This window comes from Polypterus senegalus, chromosome 4 (genome assembly GCF_016835505.1).
Source record: "Polypterus senegalus isolate Bchr_013 chromosome 4, ASM1683550v1, whole genome shotgun sequence".
NCBI lineage: Eukaryota > Metazoa > Chordata > Cladistia > Polypteriformes > Polypteridae > Polypterus > Polypterus senegalus.
In genome coordinates this window covers 236,960,601-236,982,527 of record NC_053157.1, presented here as the reverse complement: position 1 = coordinate 236,982,527, position 21,927 = coordinate 236,960,601, and the positions used below count along the sequence as shown (strand labels likewise).

General features: G+C 45.0%; 1 protein-coding gene across 1 annotated transcript; it reads right to left on the bottom strand.

Annotated features, from left to right (window-relative positions):
* Positions 1–1,879: 1,879 nt before the first annotated feature.
* On the bottom strand, positions 1,880–20,915 carry LOC120528279 (zinc finger protein 501-like). Its single transcript, XM_039752408.1, has 3 exons — positions 20,782–20,915; positions 9,396–9,923; positions 1,880–4,470 (listed from the first exon to the last, which is right to left on the bottom strand). The coding sequence occupies exons 2-3, from the start codon at positions 9,793–9,795 to the stop codon at positions 3,386–3,388; spliced, it is 1,485 nt and encodes a 494-aa protein (XP_039608342.1). The 5' UTR covers positions 9,796–9,923; positions 20,782–20,915; the 3' UTR covers positions 1,880–3,385.
* Positions 20,916–21,927: the final 1,012 nt, after the last annotated feature.

Sequence of the window (21,927 nt, the reverse complement as noted above, 5' to 3'; positions counted from 1 at the left end):
GGCCCAAGACGATTGAACAGTTAGAGGCCTGTATTAGACAAGAATGGGAGAGCATTCCTATTTCTAAACTTGAGAAACTGGTCTCCTCGGTCCCCAGACGTCTGTTGAGTGTTGTAAGAAGAAGGGGAGATGCCACACAGTGGTGAAAATGGCCTTGTCCCATCTTTTGGGATTTGTTGACACCATGAAATTCTGAATCAACATATTTTTCCCTTAAAATGATACATTTTCTCAGTTTAAACTTTTGTTCCGTGATTTATGTTCTATTCTGAATAAAATATTAGAAGTTGGCACCTCCACATCATTGCATTCAGTTTTTATTCACGATTTGTATAGTGTCCCAACTTTTTTGGAATCCGGTTTGTATTACTACATGCGTTATAAAATACAGTCCAATTGATGAAACGCTGTAAACATTCGTGCTAAGGTCTACATTGGTTTTTTAGATTTCAACCCATCTACCACAGCATTCAAACACAAAGTATGAACTTCAGAATGTCACCTCCCTTCACTACTGATGGGTTTCTGTATTAAATGCACTTCATTTCATTAGAGGATGGCCAGTGTGCCCAGCAATGCTCCTTTGCCCCTCACATATTCCCAAGATAGCCATTTCAGTTCCATTCATGGCCTGCTACGAGCAGGATGGTGCACTGCTGTGAATGTTGGGGCCAAACTTTGTTGCTCAAATTTGGTGGTTACTTTCCTCTCGATGATCATAGAATCTGCTTGGACTGTCCATAATCTAAATTGGGGAAACCTAGTGAGTGTGCGTGAGTGAGTTTATCGCCCTATAATGGACTGTCCGGCTGCTATGTTAGTGTCACTTCAACAAATGGTGCATCACAAACATCTGGTGAAATAAAATGCATTGCATTTGTCATTCCAACAGATGGCACGTCATAACGGACAGTTCCCGCTTTGTACCTGATACCTGCTGGGTGGGCTCCAGCTTTCCTGATTCCTTGATCTGGATAAGCAGATTTGAAAACTGGAAGGGATGCTGGCCTATTAAAGCAACTTATTATTTTGAAAGTCACACATAAACTTATAGAAACTGGTAAAGGTAAATAGCCAGTTGTTTTCAAATAGAGAAGGAAAACGCCTACATTAGAGAGAGTTGACGTCTATTTATTGGTCATTATAACAGTGAGATACTAAATACAAATTCAGTTGTTTGTAATGTAACTTTAGATGTAACATAAGACCAAAAGCAACCCAATCTCAGATCTTTGAAACGGCACATTTAGTTAAAAAATCCAAACTCCTGGTCAAAGCTGCTTTCATCTTTCCAGTAACACTCGACAAACTCTGTAGTCTGAATAGTTTGCCATACATCAGTCATAGTTGTGGTGGTGCCGTAGATAAACTGGGCTGGGCTGGAGGTGGACGTGAATATCCAATAAACAAGACACTTACAAAGAAACGGACTCTTTTTAATAGTCCACTCATGCTAAGCTAAGTTCAAAGTCTGTCCTTCATATTGTACACTTCATACTGTACGTCTGAGACTCACTTCTCACAATCCAAACTGCTACGTGGCTTTCCTCTAGCATGAAGTCCTTTCCGCACATAGAGGTCGCTAATCTTTAAAAATTCTTTCTCACACTCACAGTTTCTGCCCATTACAAGTTCCTATGTGGCACTGAAAGTGGCATCCATAAAAGAGTCGCTTCTCACTATCAGAACAGGCATGAGATTTCTTCTCGGGGTGAATTCTTTCATGATTATGAAGACTACAACTACAGTTATATTTTATTTAAAGGTGCCTTTTAAGACACTCAAGATAACCTCGCAAAAAATAAAAACAGCAAAGATGGGCTTGCTGCGGTGGGCTGGCGACCTGCCCAGGGTTTGTTTCCTGCCTTGTGCCCTGTGTTGGCTAGGATTGGCACCAACAGACCCCCGTGACCCTGTAGTTAGGATATAGCGGGTTGGAAAATGGGTGGATGGAAAGGTGGGCCTGAAAGTTTCTCTTCATTTGCCCCATTGTTCCCAGCAGAGTCCATCCTCCTGGCATTATTAACAGTGCTGCTATCCGAGGAGCGCTTGAACTTTCCGAACTGCCGTGAAGTTTCTCGGAAGTCGTCTGCCTCGTTCAGAACTACTATGGAGCTTTTCTCCAATATGAACTTGTGTGCACTTTTGAAGAGTCCTACCGTCAGCGAAACGTTTGTCACGTTCAGAACGCCCGTATGGCTTTCCCCCTAGTGCGAATTCTTCAATGCCTTTGTGATCTTCACCAGATCTTGAGCTGCTTCTTCTCTTGATCTTTGTTTCATTTGTCCAAAGCTGGACAGGCTTTTAAGACATGTTCTCTGTCAAAGTTTAATCTGTCCATCCTATGCTTGAGGCTTCCCAGCGGTTCTTCAGACCTTCTGGTGTTGTTCATCTCACCAGTGTGTTCCTTCTCTTTAAGAATCTACCAAACGCTTGAGTTGACCACTCCTGGTGACTCTACTGTCTCTCTAAATGGTTTGTTTTGTTTTCTCAGCCTAATGATGGTCTGTTATTTGCATGGACCTCACAGTGAGAGCTCAGAGTGACAGCTTCCATATGAAAAATCCATTCCTGGAATCAACTCCAGACCACCTCACTGCTTAATAGTTAACTAAATAACATTTGCACATTCAGAATAGCCATGACGTTTCTCAGGACACATCTGCCTCATTCAGGACTACTACAGGGCTTCTTTCCAATATGAACTTGCGTGTCCTACTGTCAGCAAAACGTTTGCCACGCTCAGAACACCCATATGGCTTTTTCCCCCAGTGTGAATTCTTCAATGCCTTTGTGCTCCTTACCAGATCTTGAGCTGCTTCTTCTCTTCATCTTAGTTTCATTTGTCCAAAGCTGGTCAGGCTTTTAAGACACGTTCTAAAGTCTAATCTGTCCGTCCTATGCTTGAGGCTTACCAGTGGTTTGCACCTTGTGGTGAACCCTCTGCCTCTACTTTCATGAAGTCCTGTCTTGATTATAGACTAGGTCCACCTACTGCAGAGTGGTCTTGGTCTGGCTAATATCATGAAGTGGGTCTTCTTCACCAAGGATATAATTCTGTCTTTTGTGGTTCTTCAGACCTTCTGGTGTTGTTCACGTCACCAGTGTGCTCCTTCTCTTTAAGAATCTACCAAACGGTTGAGTTGGCCACTCCTGGTGTCTCTACTGTCTCTCTAAAGGGTTTGTTTTGTTGTCTGAGCCTAATGATGACCTGTTATTATTTGCAATGACAGCTCTGACCCTCTTATTGAGAGTTCACAGTGACAGCTTCCAAATGAAAAATCCATATCTGGAATCAACTCCAGACCTCCTCACTGCTTAATAGTTATTTAAATAACATTTGCACATTCAGAACAGCCATGACGTTTATCAGAACTCATCTGCCTCATTCAGGACTACTACAGGGCTTCTCTCCAATATGAACTTGCGTGTGCCTCTGAAGAGTCCTGCTGTCAGCGAATCGTTTGCCACATTCAGAACAGCCGTATGGTTTTTCCCCAGTGTGAATTCGTCTGTGCCTTTGGAGACCGCAGCTGTCTGAAAATCGTTTGTCACAGTCTGGACAGCCATATGGTTTTTCACCAGCATGGTTCCTTGTGTGAATGTGAAGCCCACGTATTTGTGAGAAGCGTTTGCCACACTCTAGACAGCAATAGGGTTTCTCTCCAGTGTGTATTCTCATGTGGCTGTGAAGGCTACTGCTTTCTGAGAAGCGTTTGCCACATTCAGAACAGCTGTGAGGTTTCTCGCCAGTGTGGAGTCTTTCATGACTGTAAAGACCACTGCTATTTGCAAAGCATTTACCACATTTAGTACAATAATAGGGTTTCTCCCCAGTATGACTCCTGATGTGACACTGAAGGTGACTGATTTGTAAGAATCTTTTCCCACATACAGAACAGCAATGAGGCTTCTCTCCAGTGTGAATTCGCGTATGCTTTAAAAGGCTGCTGCTATGTGAGAATCGTTTACCACATTCTGAACAAAAGTGAGGTTTCTCTCCGGTGTGTATTCTGAGGTGGCTCTGAAGGTGACTTACTTCTAAAAACTGTTTGCCACATTCAGTACACAAGTAAGGCTTTTCTCCACTGTGAATTTTTAGATGCCGGTGCAGTCTACTTAGAAAGGAGAATCCTATACCACATTCTGGACAGCAATGCGGTTTTTCACCAGTGTGAATTTTTGTGTGTTTCTGGAGACTGTTTTTATGGGGAAATTGTTTGCCACATTCTGGACAGCAATAACGCTTCTCTTCAGGGTGAATGCCGACGTGTTGATGAGCTTGTTGTTCATCAGTGTTGACGGAGTCCGTTGAGGTCAGTTTTTCAGCAGGAAGAGGACTGTCCTGGAAAGAAGCTGCACTCAAATCCTCCGATCCTCTTGATGATTTCTTCATCTCCTTGTTCAGTTTGGGGTGCAGGGAGGGTCGAGGACGTGAAGGTGAGGAGAAGCTGCCATCCCCCTGTGAATCTGTTAATAACAAAAACAGTTTAGGGAACCATAAAAAATAAAAAAAAATAAAATATTTAAAGAGACAGATGGCACATTTGGTGAGGTTGGCACCAGCTCTGGCCTGTCCACTCTGAGTGTGTTCACCTGCCTACTCAGTTTCTCCGTCCTCCTCCCCACAACTCCACAGATGTGCCAGCTGTGTTAATCACCATCTGGTATAACGGAGGGTGGACGGTGTGTGCCAGTGTGCCCTGCAGTGAGCTGGCATCCATCCTCAGGTTGATTTCAAAGTTGCCCCTAATCCTAAATTAAAACAGGAGGGTGGATTTGGATGGCATCATAAAATTGGAGCTGATGAAGGTTAAGAAGATGCCTGTGACCCCAAATAAAACAAAATGTGGGTCAAATGGAGTTTATCATTCAAGTTCTTTTAAGTTTAAGCCCCCAGTGCCCCACTCACTCTTTTCTCATCCCCATTTTCTTGGATTCTCTCTCACTTCTATCCTTATGATCTTTAATTGCACCAGGCAGGTACGGTTGAAGTAATGCGTTTATCTCCACTTTGGGTGGATTCTTTCAAACTCACTTTAGGATGCTCCACATATTTTATCCTAACCAATTATAAATCTCTCATATTGTTTAAGACGTCTGTGCAGAGCAGAAGTCATTTATTCCAGTGGTCTTCACAGACCTCCGAGTATTTCACTTCTTATTGAACTACAACACTAAACACCAAACATCACTTCACTCACTGCACTACCCTTTACTGCTCAAGTCTCAGCTCCACATGTCATTGCTGGTCTTAGAAACCTCTAAATAAACAGAATTCTGAGAAATGCATTCATGTATTTATTTCTAGTAGGCCAGACTACTGCAATGTGGTGTTCAGTGGATGCCCAAACTGTTCAGCCTCCAGTTAATCCAAAATGCTGCTGCAAGAATTATTACAAGAACAAGAAAATACGAGCACATCACTCCAGTTCTTAAATCCTCAGACTGGCTCCCGGTTAAATTTAGGACAGATTTCAAAATCCTCCTTTTAACATATAAAGCCTTAAATGGCCGAGGTCCGGCTTACTTATCTGAACTTATCATGACTTACAAACCTGAGTGCACATTAAGATCTCAAGACGCTGGTCTGCTTATGACTCCAAGGATTAATAAAATAACACTGGGAGGTCGAGCTTTCAGTTACAGAACCCCCCTAAAAACTGTGTGGTGGTCTGCCTGCCATTATAAGAGATGCCCCTTCGGTCTCAGCTTTCAAATCTCACTACTTCAGTTTAGCACACCCCGCTTAGAGCTGCTGATTATCTCTACAGACTGCATCTCTATTGTTAGTCATTAGCACTAAAACATAAGTAACATGACAGTTAGAATTTACTAACCCTCACCTGTTCTGTTCAAAGTAGGTACTCAAAGGTGGCACTTGGTGCCCACTGCCCACCTGCCAAGTTGTTTTGCCTGCTTAAGGTAAAGTCATCCCTGATGGAGGATCGCAGGAATCGTGGGGTAGAGGGGTCCCTTTATCGGATTGGCTGTCTCATCTGTGGAATGGCCAATAGGGGGAGGCGGGGGTCTCCAGGACTCTAAACAAATCCAAATCCTATCATGTGATATCGTCTACTGTTAAATTCTACTCTGTCCTTGTAATAGTTTTATTTAATTGTTATACTGTATACAGTATACTATATTGATATGTCCTTGTGTGCGTGAAAATATAAAGTCTGTGAAATCAATAAAAATGAATCACTTAATTACAGTACATTTAGGTACAGTTATTAGCGCCGGAGGATGACAAATTCACTCAAATCAAATTAACCTCACAGCAGACATGGCTTTGAATGCTTTTATGAACAGTCAGACGCGTGCGCCTCTGGGAGGCGTCTTCAGGGTTCTGAATCAAACTGTAATACCACTCTGATACACCGGGTGGCCCTGTCGCTCATGCCTTCTCTTTTGCTGTACAGAGAAAGGACGTCAGACTAGAAGGCTGCCATTGCTCCCGCCGCACTCCCAGACTCTCCACGCCTTCCACCGCAACTCATATAGAAAATCCTGCAGGGCCAGAACAGTGCGACCTTCACGATGGGACCAGTGGCTGTAAACGACAAAGGGTGTGCAGGGAAGAAGTAAAGAAAAACGAATTCTTGAAACTGGTAAACTCGACCTATTAGAAAAATATTATAAGCACATGAGAGATGTAGACACTATATTTCACTAAGTATTAAGATGTAAGAGTCAGGATTAAAAAGGCTTATGCCTACATACTTTCTTATTATTCCATATGAGGTGGAGACCACCGATAGTTCATAAACCAAAGGTCAGACGTGCCGGTGAGCCAGAAAGGATTAGAGAGGGAATGTGAGCTCTTTGAATTTAAATAATGGGAGCACGCGAAGAGCTAGTGGGGAGTAAGGAAAGGCCTCGTCAGACAGACACGATGGACAGAAATGATGGTGGAATCAATTAGAGGGGGTGATGATCGACATAGGGGGGTTTGTAACCCCCAGCTCAGAAATAATTGTAGAATTAATTAGATTTCGGACATTATGGACTTAGAAGGGTTTGACACCACCCACCTCAGAAATAATGCTGGAATCAATTAAAGGCTGAGGTGATGGACAGAGGGGGGATTGACACCCCCCCCCCAGCTCAGAAATAATGGTGGAATTAATTACAGAGGGGTTTGAACCCCGGTCACATTATGGACCTAGAGGTGATTTACTGACACCCAGAAATAATGCTGGAATCAATTAGAAATAATGCTGGAATCAATTAAAGGCTGAGGTGATGGACAGAGGGGGGTTTCACAAGCTCAAAAATAATGGTGGAATTAATTAGAGGCGGACATTAGGACATACAGGGGTTTGACACACCCCCCCTAAAAAAAATAACCCTGGAATCAATTAGAGGCGGAGGCAAAGGACATAGGGGGGTTTGTCACACACCCCCAGAAAAAATTGTAGAATTAATTAGATTCAGAGATGATTGACTGAGGGGGGTTTGACACCCCCCCCAGAAATAATGCTGGAATCAATTAGAGGCTAAAGTGATAGACAGAAGGGGGGGGGTTGACACCCCCCAGCTCAGAAATAATGGTGGAATAAATTACAGGTGGACATTATGGACTTAGAGGGGTATGACACCCCCCCCCCACCGAAATAATGCTGGAATCAATTAGAAGCGGAGGTAATGGACAGAGGGGGTTTGAACCCCCCCCGGTCAGAAATAATGGTGGAATTAATTACAGGCGGACATTATGGACTTAGAGGGGTTTGACACCCCTCCTCAGAAATAATGGTGGAATCAATTAGAGGCAGAGATGATTGACTGAGGGGGGTTTGACACCCCCCCCCCAAAAATAATGCTGGAATCAATTAGAGGCTGAAGTGATAGACAGAAGGGGGGGGGTGACACCCCCCAGCTCAGAAATAATGGTGGAATAAATTACAGGTGGACATTATGGACTTAGAGGGTATGACACCCCCCCCCCCGAAATAATGCTGGAATCAATTAGGGGCGAACATGATGGACAGAGGGGGGTTTGAGACCCCCTCAGCTAAAAAATAATGGTTGTATTAATCAGAGGTGAGATTAGAGCAGCAAAATGATAGGATGAATAACGGCTTGTGCAATAAGAACTGTAATAAATGGCATCTGTCGCGAGTCTGTATGTGTGCCATATAATACATCTCGATTCTGCTGCCTGTCCTGAGACTCCGAGTGCCTTCAAAGGGGGTGAGGGTGCCCGTGCCTGCCTGTTTCTACAAAACGGTTCTACGGTTTCCTGTATTTCTGATTTATTTGGCCCGGCTGGCCCTGCAGTTAAAAGGGCACCCCAAATCTTTCTCTTGTCTTGATCTCTTCTATTACACCACATCTGTGCCATAACTGGAACGTAGTTATGGGCCAAGGCAGAAACTCCAGTCTGTCCCCTGCTTCTTCAAATGGGCACCCTCAGGCCCGTCCTCAGCGATTGTTCCAGGGCACTACGTGAAGGGTGTTATCATTGGAGACATGACCAAGTCCTCAAGATCATCACAGAGACAATCAGCAAGGGGATCAGAGAGAGCAGGAATGCCAGGGCTAGAGCCAGGATGACTGCTCTCATCAACGAGGGTGTGCTGCCCAAGAACAGATTTGCAGTTTTGCTCAAAATCCCAGCACGTATCACCAAGTCCACTCTGAGACCCGACATCATCCTAATTTCCATAAGTTACAAAACAGCTCACCACTCCTGAAGCTAACTGTGCCAATGGAAGGAGAGGATGGACGAGGCACAGGAATAGAAAATGGGAAAAATACCAGAAACTGCTGGAGGTCTGCTGAAGTACCAGACCTATGCCAGTGGCAGTGGGCTGCCGGGGATTTGCCAGTCATTTCTTCAGCAAAGCCTATGGAATGCTGGGCATCACAGGTGCAAGCAGGAATAGAGGCTGCAGAGAGGGCATCAGGATGGACCTGGGGGTGACACGTGGGGACCACCAGGACACAGGCCGAGACCTGATAAACGTTGGTCGGGTCTGCGAGAAGAGGGTGTCGGTGGTAAAGACTCAAAACACTTTACGACTCGAGGAAACCGATGCTGGGTCCAATTCTGCACATCAGTGGATGTGTGATTCAATGGTAATGTCATTATTTTACGTTTTACGTTTACGATTTTTAGTCTTTCATTTGATAAATAAAAATATTGTCCAATATTTGATAAAGTCACAGGTTTATGTTGGGAAAGTGAAGTGTTGGCCATCCACCCTAATGCTTATTTTTTGTTCGGTTGGCTACCGTTCGGCATCACGCACCTGAGCAGCTGCTCTCTATTTAAATTCAAACAAACGCGTATCCTGCTCGCATTCCCACCCACGAGAAACACCAAGACAACCACTGATGCAATCTGGAGGTTCTCGTTTTCACTTTCGTGCTCGTTTAATCCCGTTACTTACCGTTTTCAAAACTCCCACACGACTGCTGCTCTTCTGCCTCTCTCCCGTTTCCTTCATTGACCTTCTCTTCAAACTCACATTTCACTCCCACAGAATTCCGCTGGGTAGGCTGCTGTCCCGTATCAATGAACCAGGGGTGCGAACTGAAGAGAGACTCTTCACAAACATCTTGCTTGATAGTACGCCTTGGCAGTTCAAGGTAAACGGTGAAGTCTTTCAGATCCTCAACTTTCATCTCGACTGCCTCTCCCTTGCACGCCTCCTCTTTGCACCCTGAAGAAGTGTTTCCCTCGCCATCCTCCACCTTCACACACAGCTCCTCTGGTGCACCCCACTCACAGTCCTCTTCTTTAACGCGTGCTCGTCTTTGTTGCACGTCATTCTCTTTGGCTGATGCCATGATCCGTGTGAAACTCTTCCCTTTGCCCAAGTCTCTGCTCTTCTCTCCCCTAAGATTCCCACCTCACCTGGACCTGGAGGCCATTTGACACCTTAATGCACGGCCACCTGAACTGGAAAAGAGGCTCCCTGTGAAAATAAAAGCAACAGAATGACTTCATGAAGCCAGCAAAAATAACAAGCACTTTTCAAAGTTTATGTCCCAATTTCATTAAATGCAGAAAATGACTTAAGTTTTCATGAGGGATTTGAAAGGCTGTGAATCCTCCACGGGAAGGGTGATCATCTGGATTGTGGCAACTACGGGGGGGTAACACTGCTCTTGGCACCAGGGGGTCACCCTCAATAGGATCCGTGATCACTTGCTCACCTACCAGTGACCAGAACAGTCTGGTTTTACGTCTAAGAAGTCTGCCATCGACCACATCCTGGCACTGCGGGGTCTCATGGAGTGCAAATGCAAATATCGGTAGAGTTTCTTTGCAGCCTTTGTCGTATTCGTAAAACATTCAACTCTGTTGATCGAGCTGCCCTATAGGACATCCCGAGGGTTCGCAGGATCCCCTAAAGGTTGCTGGCTATCATGGCCGGCCTGTGCACTGGTACTGTGAGTGTTGTGCAGAGTGGAGGAAGACCCTCTCAGTTGATTCTGGGGTCCGTCAGCGGTGTGTTCTGCTCCAACTCGGTTCAATGCTGGCATGGACTGGGTGTTGGGCAAGGTGGCGGTGAAGAAAGACTAACTGATCTTGACTTTGCTGACAATGCTGTGAAATACACAGTAAAGGTTTGCAGGATTCAGTCTTCTTTTTCTAATTTTTCTATTTACTTTAACTATGTCCACTAAAAGAGAAGCTTTTATTAACTTGATATTTTGTAAAAACTCAGGACAGAATTCAGGAAGTAGATGTAAATAATATTAATAAATGTCACCCTGTTTGGCATTATTTATATATTAAAGCAATAAGTGCTACATTTGATTTCAGTAGGTTTAATTGCGAGCCAATATGGTAAATCTAAGAGAAGTAAACCTGGTCAAACGTACAAGGCTGGAGATGACAGAGAAGCAAAGGAGAAAATTTAAGAACAGCCTACATACGTGGAGTCAGTGGGGGCTCTGATGGGGGGTCTCGAGGGACTGAGTGAGGAGTCTGAGTGTCTGGGCTGGTGAGGGTCCTGATAAAAACCAAAGAGTCAGGCCTTTAATGACCTCTCGGCCACGGCCAACAGCAGGGTGTCCGTCTGCGGAGAGAGAGAGTGGACCTCATCGAGAGGCTTACTTACATTGGCAGTGACATTCATGTGACTCTTCCTATAAAGTCAGTACACGGATTGGGAGAGCATGAGGGGGTCATTAGAAAGGGGTGTCTGCCGCTCCTGCTATCTGTAAAAAGGACGAAGGTCCAAGTCTTTAGAGTCCTGGTGCTTCCTGTTTATGAGACATGGACGCTATCCAGTGACCTGAGATGAAGACTGGACTCCTTCATGTGTGTTTCTTCAGAGAATCCTTGGGTACCATTGGTTTGACTTTGTGTTGGTCACGGAGTCCCAAATGAGGCACATGACCTGCAGTGTGAGGGAGTGCCCGTTACGGCACTACGGCCATGTGGTGCAATTCCCGGAGGGTGATCCAGCTTGCAGGACCCTCATTGTTGAGGACCAGAGTGGCTGGACCAGGCCAAGGGGATGCCCACAAAACACCTGGCTGCAGCAGGACTGCGTGTCCACCTGGGGGGGTTGCCAACCGGGATCACGAGCTGTTTCGTCTTGTGGTGGGTGTGGTGATGTGCTGAACCAGTGCAGGCTCCCTGACCTGACCTGAACTAAACCCTTTAAGTCAGCCTAAGAAACTCTCCGAAGATTTGGAGTGAAAATCTAGTTTATATGGCGATAAAGTCCAGCTGACAGAGACAAAGTTAAGAACATGGACAGGGGAAAGTTTTAAAAAAAACAAAGTCATGTTATCATTTTGAACTGTTTTATACTGACTGCTAAGGCCCAATCAGGGCTGACCCAAATGCAATGAATTTGAACAGATTTGATCTAAACTAAGACCACCATTTCAGGGAGACTCTGCCTGTGAGGTTTTGATATGTCACACCTCCATTTTGATAGCCATCGAAAATGTGAACAAACCAACTGATAGCCTCAAGTAGGGCAGCCTGCTCTTATTGTGAGGGCCTTGTTTCTCCACCTGCTGGCTGCTGCACTCCTCCTGTCACTCCTCCTCTTTACTCTCCAATTCTCTGCTTCTCAGTCCTGCCATTTGATTCTGTGCTCCAGTTTAACCGTCCACACTCTTGTCTCAATGTCTTTCTAGTAAGGTGGTGGCTTTCACGCCCACCAGATGTCACAAATTAATTTCTGGTCAGGTCAGCTCTGGCAAGAACTTCTCATGACGTTCTCACAACCATGAAGATTTCAAATGAAAGGGCAAGCTGGTGCGTCCATGTGCCCTGCTTTAATGGTGGTGCCGATCTTTCCTGTCTAGGACTGGGAGTGGTTTTCTCTTTGGAAGTAATTATCTTTATTAGTTTTTTCCTTGTAAGTTTTCATTTTGATTAAAGTTGAGTGTTATACCAATTAACGTTTAGCTTTTATCAGCTTTTTTGTTGTTTACCAAAAAAAATGCCCACATGGACAGAATTCTGCACATCAAAAAAAACAATTTTTTTTTTTTTAGAGTTGTCAAATTGTGCGTCGTTCATTTTGTGTACCGGTCAATTTAATCCACAGAATATGACTGTCACGTTTCAGCCAGGGTGGCATGGTAGCACAGTGGGTAGCGCTGCTGCCTCACAGTTAGGAGACCCGGGTTCGCTTTCCCGGGTCCTCCCTGCGTGGAGTTTGCATGTTTTCCCCGTGTCTGCGTGGCTTTCCTCCCTCAGTCAAAAGACATTCAGGTTAGGTGCCTTGGCGATTCTAAATTGTCCCGAGTGTGTGCTTGGTTTGTGTGTGTGTGTGTGTGTGTGTGTGTGTCCTGTGGTGGGCTGGCAACCTGCCTTGCGCCTTGTGTCGGCTGGGATTGGCTCCAGCAGACCCCAGTGACCCTGTAGTTTGGATGTAGCAGGTTGGATAATGGATGGATGTTTCAGCCAGCATTTTCCCCCTGGCTGGGGTTCAAATTTATATTTTGGGTCTGTTTTCTCAAATTTGATGACAGTTATTTATATTTAATTATTAATGTAAGTTTGTATGTATGTTTTTTATGTTAGAAAAGGGCCGTAGCCTAGGTAATGACCTTTGTGTTTTGTGGGTGGCTCCCCAAGGGGTGGGGCCACCTGCAAATCACTGCCAGGAACAGCCCTCCACCCTATTTAAGATGGGGCTTCCCACAGTTCCTGGCGGTTCATTGAATGTGCCGGAATGAAGACCTTATTGGTGAGTTTATGTGCTTTGGCTTTGCTTTGCGTTTTCTGGAATTTTGACCCCATGCTCTACTTTGGACTACGCCTCTTGGATTTAATTTTTGATTCTGTACTTGACGTTTTTGTTTTCAAAACTATTTTTGGATTTCAGTTTGGGACTCTGTTTACTGTTTATGGCGTTTCAGACGTCTCCTTGTGCTCTTTGGAGCTTTGGGGCTTACACAGCCTTTTGGTGAAAATCAACCTTTTTATTTTTAATTAGGATATTAGCGGGTTGGATTATGGATGGATGGATTCGTCTCGGCCCTTTGGGTTACTAGTCGGGGTATTTTGACGGTGTTCCCAGTGGGCAACTTTGGAAGGGTTTTTAGTACCAGTGCTTTCGGGACTCCCCAGATCACGACAGTGACTCTCTGTGACAGCTCAGTTGCCTCGTGGTAAAGTGGCAGCTCAAGACTACCAATTCATTCAAAAAATAAAAATGCAAGAATCACGGAAGCTGTGTGCGCCAATGTCATTTGTAATAAGTTTGAACAGTTACCTCATTTCAGTAACATTTTCATTTTTATTTGTGTGATTTCCTTTCAGGGCAGTATGATCACCACTTATTTTTTACTCTTTTATTTCATATTTATTCTTGTTATTTGCTGATCCTGACCATACTATAGGTCATCTACCCATTTCAGAATCTTGAAAGGGCTTTTGTCTCAGGAAACTCTTACTTGGGTCATTTCTTCAAGTCACTACTTGAGCTGTGCTTCTGTCATTACTACCATTAACAGAGAGGAATCGTTTCCCACGTGTACCGTGTGTTAAATCACATTGAGAGTGCTTAATGATTCCGTATGATATTTTGAACAAATGTGCGCAGATGATTGCTGCTATTAGTCAACCTACCATAAATGACCCCATCGGTGCAGAAGCACTGACCAGTAGTAACATTATCTACACATCATAGAGTGTGACAACTGGTTCCATCAGAGCAGAAATACAAGACTAAACACTTATAGCCTACTGAATATTTGTCTCAAGTGTAAGTGCCATCATGGATGAACTGGGCAGCCCAACCAGGACAGAGGATGGATCTATGCCCAGCTGCAAGGCCGTGATGGTAGGACAACATGGAAGGAGGCATAACCTGGCAAGGATGAGACCAGATTATTATCCCAGTCGGGGTGAAGAATTAATTGAGGGACTGGGGGTTGGTTGTTTGTCAAAGGCAGTTTCTTCCCCGATCCACTAGGTGGCAGTGCTCCTCTGGCGTGGACCCAGTGTGGACACCCACAGGGATCCATGGGATTCGTAGTCTTGAAGGACAGCCCTGTTGGGGTCCTTGGTTGCTGCAGTGAACGGGACCACCTATTTCGTAGGGCTTCCACCATTCAGTACTTTGACACTGGAAGTACTCCTTCATCCAATATAAAAGGAAGCCATCCAGCCTTCTCCAGTTGAGTCAGAGTTGGGAGATAGCAGGTGACACTCAACTGGAGGTGGGAGGATGAAGAAATTGACTTGGTTTGGAGAGTTTGGACTGGTGTTTGTGGGTAATAGTGTGGGTGAAAAATACAAAAAAAATATTTTAGTTGAACCTGGAATTGTGTGGGGGTAGCATTATGTCTGAGGTTTGGAGCTTAGTGGCGCCCCCTTTCGGACACAACAGAAAAGATTTCAGTTAGCCAAACCAAAGATTAGTTTGGCAGTCCGCCCCCAGTTTCATCAGCCCAGGACCTTTAAGAACAGAAACTGAAGTACGCAACAGAGAACGACCAGCTTTCCGTCATCGCTATGCCAAGAAAATCAACACCGATTGGACTTTCCCACTCGCTCTTTTTTTTCTTCACATCTTCAAACCTCCGATATCTTATTTTGTTTTGGAAAAACGGTGATTAATGCTAGGCGAAAAGTTTGAGGAAGAGTTTGACTGTCTTGAACTTCTGTAAATGTTGCTAATAGGAAGGGAGCTAGCTGAGCGGAGAATTTCTTACAAAATTCTGCAGGGTAGCCATCAGGGCCTGGTGCTTTCCCGCCTTGAAGTGACTTTATAGCATCTAGTAATTCTGATAACGCCAGAGGTTTATCGAGTTCCTCCGCAATAAAAGTGTCTATTTGCGGTATCTGTAATGTATCCAGAAATGCATTAGATTGTGTGTTGTCTTCTTTAAACTCAGTAGAATATAAGGATTTATAGTAGTCTCTGAATGTGTGCATTATATTTTTGTGGTCGATGATTTTGTCTCCGTTCGTTTTGGTGATTACTGGGATTGCACTGCGGACTTCTTGCTTGTGAACCTCCGATATCTAACACCACCCTGGTCACTCGTACTCTCTCCGGTTTTCCTTGCGCTCCTTCACCGTTCCCTCCTAACACCCAAAGCACACGTGTGGCCCGCTCACCGACCGCTTTAAACCCACCTCAGGGTGTTGTCGACTGGCGCCCCCTTCCAGGTTGGTTCCCTACATTGCACCCCCATGCTGTCCACCGTAACCCAGAAATGATTCACAGGCCTGCAAAATTCAAATGTCTTGAAAGTTGTCTTTAATATTTCAACTGTTCCTTACGTTTTTTTTGGTTTTTTTTTTGGGGGGGGCACTGAATTCAAAAATAACATCCATTTCCCCGCCCCCTCATCATATAAGGTTTTCCCACAAAACGCAACAGAAATAAAAATCTAGAAAAACAAAAAGATCCAATCACCAGTAAGAATTTATTCAATCTTCATTTACGTGACTTATTCCTTTCCAATTTTATGAGTAATCGCCGTTGTAAATTATTTTCAAGACTAGCGTTCAAAACAGAACCAAGTAAAAGTTAAAAACTAGAATAAAACCACTTTAAAACATCGGGTTTCTACACGTGCACTCAATGGTGTTGTCGGCGTCCTTCAAAATGTCTCTTCAAGCTCCTGCAGTTTCTGGCTGCAGCCCCCAGTAATAGTCAGCGATACTCAGGCTGAGGCTCCACCGACCCCCTGATACCTCCACTCCATTTCTTTGATATCCTGATGGAGCCGCTCGCCTTACTCTTCCCTCACCGCACCCCAAGTTCTCCAAGAAGTCGTCCAAAACAGAGTGGAGGAAATGCGGCTGGAGGCTCATCGAACAACCCAGTTCTTCTAATTCCGTCAACTTATTATCAACGATGGCCTCAAACTCTGGGTCTTTATGGTTATGACGGTCAAGTTGAATATGGCAATTTGTGGGAAAACCTTACGTGATGGGATGGCTGGGGGTGATGGGATGGATTACATTCAGCACCCCAACACTACATAAGAATCGGTAAAAATTATTGAAAACAATTTCCATCGCAGGCCTGTGAAGTTGCGGTTGCAATGTAGGGATGGCTGGCAGTCACTAAACTGGTGGGTTTGTACCAACTGGACTGCAGCCTCACCTTGCTGTGTGAATACCCGCCATGTTAACTGACCTGTTCAGTGTCCATGATGGACTACTCACACTCCTTCTCTTCACTCATCTGTTAATGGAATTCCTATTTCACATTGAAGCTAAGCAGGTCTGATGATGTTCTGTTAGGTTTAGAGGAGATGATGGTGATGGCACCTCCAAACTCACATGTGTGTGTCCAGTTCAGCTCTAAACTGACTGCTGATGGCCGATTGTTTGCTTTGATGGACAGGCACCCCTTACAAGTTCTTCCCTGCCTTGAAACCCATGCTTTCCACCGTAACACCAAACTAAATTAAGGGGCCATCATAATGGAGGGATGGCTAGCAGATCATAGCCTGATGGTTTTGGACCCACAGGACTCTGGCACACCTTCATCTATGAATACCCGCCGTGTTAACTGACCATTCCCAGTTTTCAAGATGGGCTCTGCATTGACTGTGATGGCCGAGTGTGTCCTGTGATGGACTGGCGCCCTCTCCAGTTTGGTTCCTGCCTTTCAGCCCATGCTGTCTGTGTCTACCGTACCCTTGAAATGAAGTAATTGGCAGTCATAATGAAGGGGAGGTTAAGAATACTCGCCCATGCTAACTGACCACATTGTTCAAGATGAACTCCTCACACTTGTTCTCACCACACTCTATGTATTCCTGACTCCTCTGTTAATCTAATTCCTATTTAACATTGGAGGTCCCACAACCATCACGTGCAGAATGTCTTTGTCTCCTCCAAAAACTAACAGAACATCATCAGACCTGCTTAACCCAAACTCACGTGTGCCCAGTTCAGCTCTAAACTGACAGCTGATGGGCTTATCGTTTTCTTTGATGGACTGACGGCCCCTACAGGTTGGTTCCTGCCTTGCACCCCATGCTGCCCGTGTCCACTGTACTCTTGAAATGAACAAAATTGCTGTCATAATGGAGGGATGGCTAACAGTTCTGGTTTTCTACCCACAGGTCACTGTACCTCACCATCACATGCCAAACGCCTTTGTCTCCTCTAAAACTAACATAACGTTATCAATCCTACTTAACCCAAATTCACGTGTGTGTGTCCAGTTCAGCTCTAAACTGACTGCTGATGGCCAAGTGTGTCTTGTGATGGACTGGCACCTCCTCCAGGTTGGTTCCTGCATGCAACCAACGCTGCCCATGTCCACTGTAACCTTGAAATGAATGAAGTGGCTATCGTAATGGAGGGATGGCTGACAGTTCCTATACTTCTCTCTCTATATATATATATATACACACACACTGCTCACAAAAATGAAAGGAACACTTTAAAGGAACACATTAGATACATCAGATCTCAATATGAAGTTGGATATCTATACAAATAACGACAGGGCAATGTCTTAGGAACAAAAGGATGCCAAGTCTTTTAATGGAAATAAAAGTTTTCTGCCTACAGAGGGCTCAATTGTGTAGACACCCTAAAATCAGAGTGAAATGAAGATGTGGCAGGCTAGTCCATTGTTTCAAAAACTTAATTTCTGCTGCTCAAAATGCTTTTCAGTATCTTGTGTGACCCCCACGAGCTTGTATGCATGCTTGACAACGTCAGGGCATGCTCCTAATGAGACGACGGATGGTGTCTTGTGGCATTTCCTCCCAGATCTGTATGAGGGCATCCCTGAGCTGTTGTACAGTCTGAGGAGCAACCTGGCGGCGCCTAATGGACCGAAACATAATGTCCCACAGATGTTCTATTGGGTTTAAGTCAGGGGATCGTGAAGGCCATTCAATTGTTTCAATTCCTTCATCCTCCAGGTACTGCCTGCATACTCTTGCCACATGAGGCCGGGCATTGTCGTGCATTAGGAGGAAACCAGGACCTACTGCACCAGCGTAGGGTCTGACAATGGGTCCAAGGATTTCATCCTGATACCTAATGGCAGTCAAGATGCCGTTGTCTAGCCTGTAGAGGTCTGTGAGTCGCTCCATGGATATGCCTCCAAGATCATCACTGACCCACCACCAAACCAGTCATGCTAAACGATGTTACAGGCAGCATAATATTCTCCACGGCTTCTCCTGACCCTTTCACGTCTTTCACATATACTCAGGGTGAACCTGCTCTCATCTGTGAAAAGCACAGGACGCCAGTGGTGGACCTGCCAATTCTGGTATTCTATGGCAAATGCCAATTGAGCTCCCGGTGCTGTGCAGTGAGCACAGGGTGCAGTAGACATTTGGGCCCTCAGGCAACCCTCATGAAGTCTGTTTCTGATTGTTTGGTCAGAGACATTCACACCAGTGGCCTGCTGGAGGTCATTTTGTAGGGCTCTGGCAGTGCTCATCCTGTTCCTCCTTGCCCAAAGGAGCAGATACTGGTCCTGCTGATGGGTTATGGACCTTCTATGGCCCTCTCCAGCTCTCCTAGAGTAACTGCTTGTCTCCTAGAATCTCCTCCATGCCCTTGAGACTGTGCAGGGAGACACAGCAAACCTTCTGGCAATGACACGTATTGATGTGCCATCCTGGAGAAGTTGGACTACCTGTGCAACCTCTGTAGGGTCCAGGTATCGCCTCATGCTACCAGTAGTGACACTGACTGTAGCCAAATGCAAAACTAGTGAAGAAACAGTCAGAAAAGATGAGGAGGGAAAAATGTCAGTGGCCTCCACCTGTTAAACCATTCCTGTTTTGGGGTCATCTCATTGTTGCCCCTCTAGTGCATCTGTTGTTAATTTCATTAACACCCCTGCAGCTGAAACTGATTAACAACCCCCTCTGCTACTTAACTGACCAGATTAATATCCCATAAGTTTCATTGACTTTATGCTATACTCTGATTAAAAAGTGTTCCTTTAATTCTTTTGAGCAGTATATATCTTTCTATCTATATATCTATATCTATATCTATATCTATATATATATATATATAGACACACACAGTATACACAGGGTCACGGGGGTCTGCTGGAGCCAATCCCAGCCAACACAGGGCACAAGGCAGGAACCAATCTCAGGCAGGGTGCCAACCCACCACAGGACACACACAAACACACCCACACCCCAAGCACACACACACACACACACACACTAGGGCCAATTTAGAATCGCCAATCCATCTTACCTGCATGTCTTTTGGACTTTGGGAGGAAACCGGAGTACCAGGAGGAAACCCAAACAGACACAGAGAGAACATGCAAACTCCACGCAGGGAGGACCCGGGAAGCCAACCCAGGTCTCCTTACTGTGAGACAGCAGTGCTACCACTGCGCCACCCCTATATATATATAGTTAGTTTTCTAATTTGTATATTGTTCACAAATATAGAATCTCTGAAATAACAGTTCAATTAGTTAGCCCAGGAGTCCAAAAAAAAAAAAAAGCAGAAGCAGGTTGGAACAAAAACCTGCAGGCACAGGGAGTCCCCAGGACCGAGTTTGGGAACCCATTAAATAGCGCGATTCTGCAGTGAATGATTCTCGTCAGTTGCTATCGCAATAACCTTTTTTATTATCCCAAAGGTCAGCGCGATCAGAGCGATCAATAACGACTGAAATGTTATAGAAGTGTTCGGGTAATTTGATTTGTTTGGGGTGACGCTCACGGCTGATTTTTTTTTATTTTGTAATTTTCCTTGCCTGCCATGTTTGACTTTACTATGCACTACTAAAAAGGTTATTTTTGCATAGTCGGAGGCTAAAGTTAAAAGGTTTGGTTTAAAGGTGTCGTCAGATATCACCTTTGTTTCCGTCCCATGGCGTATCGTCGAGGGTCAAAACAGCCGGCTTGTTCTGGCGAGCATTTCACTCACCAGCCGATGTGTGCAACAAACTCATCAGCTTTCAGCTCTTTATTTTAGTATTTGTTTTACGAGAGAGAGAGAGAGAGTCGCGGCCAGTGCCCGGTTAAACCCAACTGATGCCCCCCTCAAGCTTCCATTGCTTAACTGACAAGACATTAAGACTTAGTTAGGATATAGCGGGTTGGATAATGGATGGATTTTACTGCTGAAAGTGAAATAAGAGATTAAAACTTTACCTTCCTTAAGTGACAGAGCTGTAAAAGAAATACTAAAACAAAGAGCTGAAAGCTGATGGGTTTTTTCCATATTTGTCGTATCGCCCGGTCTCGGATATCATCGCCCCTTTCTATATATATTTTTTTTTGGTCAGTCTCCCCGCTCGTTTCGTTTCCCTCTGATCTCCTCCTCCTCCCACCCGACTTTCCGTTCCTCTCCCACCAGGCGCTGCTCCCGTTGCTCACCAACACTGGCCGTCCGCTCTCTCTGCATTGATTTCTTTCTTTCTCTTTTTCTTTTTTTCTCTCCTTCTTCTCGCTTTTGATTCTAAAAGCTCAGACAAAAGCCCCAAATGGTAGTCGCTGACAGAATCAAACACCACGAGTCATCAACGCGCGACAAGAGGAGTTTTTGAAGGGAACAAAACAAAACCCAATCGGGTAAACAGTGCCATCTACTGTACGGAAGGAGGATCGTTTACGCAAAGCCCTATTCTTATTCTCCCGATGTCTCTCGAATGTCACAATGAAGGCTTATAATTAGGCTCCGTGTATTGAATATCGGAGAGAAGGCAACTTCGTGGTGTCCTCTGTCACCTGGCCAGTCTGTACCCTAAGGCTCCATAAAGGGTCACTTCTGTGGAAAACATCACCCTGCGTTGTTCCTGTTCCAAAGATGGCAGGCGCCTCTTCACCTAATGACTACAGAGCAGTGGCACTCACATCTGACATCGTAAACACCTTTCAGAGGCTGGTCCTGGACTAGAGGAGTCCTTTTGTGGTAGACCACCTTGACCCCCTGCAGTTGGCCTATTGGTAAAACACTGGAGCAGAAGATGCAATGATCTGCCTGCTGCACCAGGCTGCACAAAGCTGGCCAAACTCTGAGGATTCTGTTTATTTGCTTTCTCCACTTCCTTCAGTACCACCCAGCCATCCCTGTTAAGCAGTAAACTCAGAGGTGTGCAGGTGGGTGAGTCTGTGGTGTCCTGATGGTGGACTATCTGACCAGGAGACCACCGTTTGTGAGACTCGAGGACTGTGTGAGTCACACTGGAGCACCACAAGGAACAGGCCTGTCAGCTTTACTCCTCACTCCGTACACCTCAGACTAGAAATATCACAGCGGGTCAGCTCACTTGGAGAACTTCTCAGATGATTTTACACTTATGTGGGGTACTGATAATGGGGGGGCGAGACAAGGGAAAGGAATCAGGGGGAGAATTTTGAGCTTTGTCTGCAACTTAACATCAGCAGAAAGGTCAGAACTGCTTATTGACTTTCATCACACTAAAGAGACTCAATGTCTGGTCACCATTCATGGGGTGGACGTAGAGGTGGTCCACTGCTACGATAACGATAATAATAATACATTTTATTTATACAAGGTGC

Excerpts from the sequence above, each read along its gene's own strand:
- LOC120528279 (XM_039752408.1), bottom strand. The coding sequence starts at position 9,795 with ATGGCATCAGCCAAAGAGAATGACGTGCAACAAAGACGAGCACGCGTT. Across the intron at positions 4,471-9,395 it reads GTGTGGGAGTTTTGAAAACG|ATTCACAGGGGGATGGCAGC; the intron begins GTAAGTAACGGG and ends TGTTATTAACAG.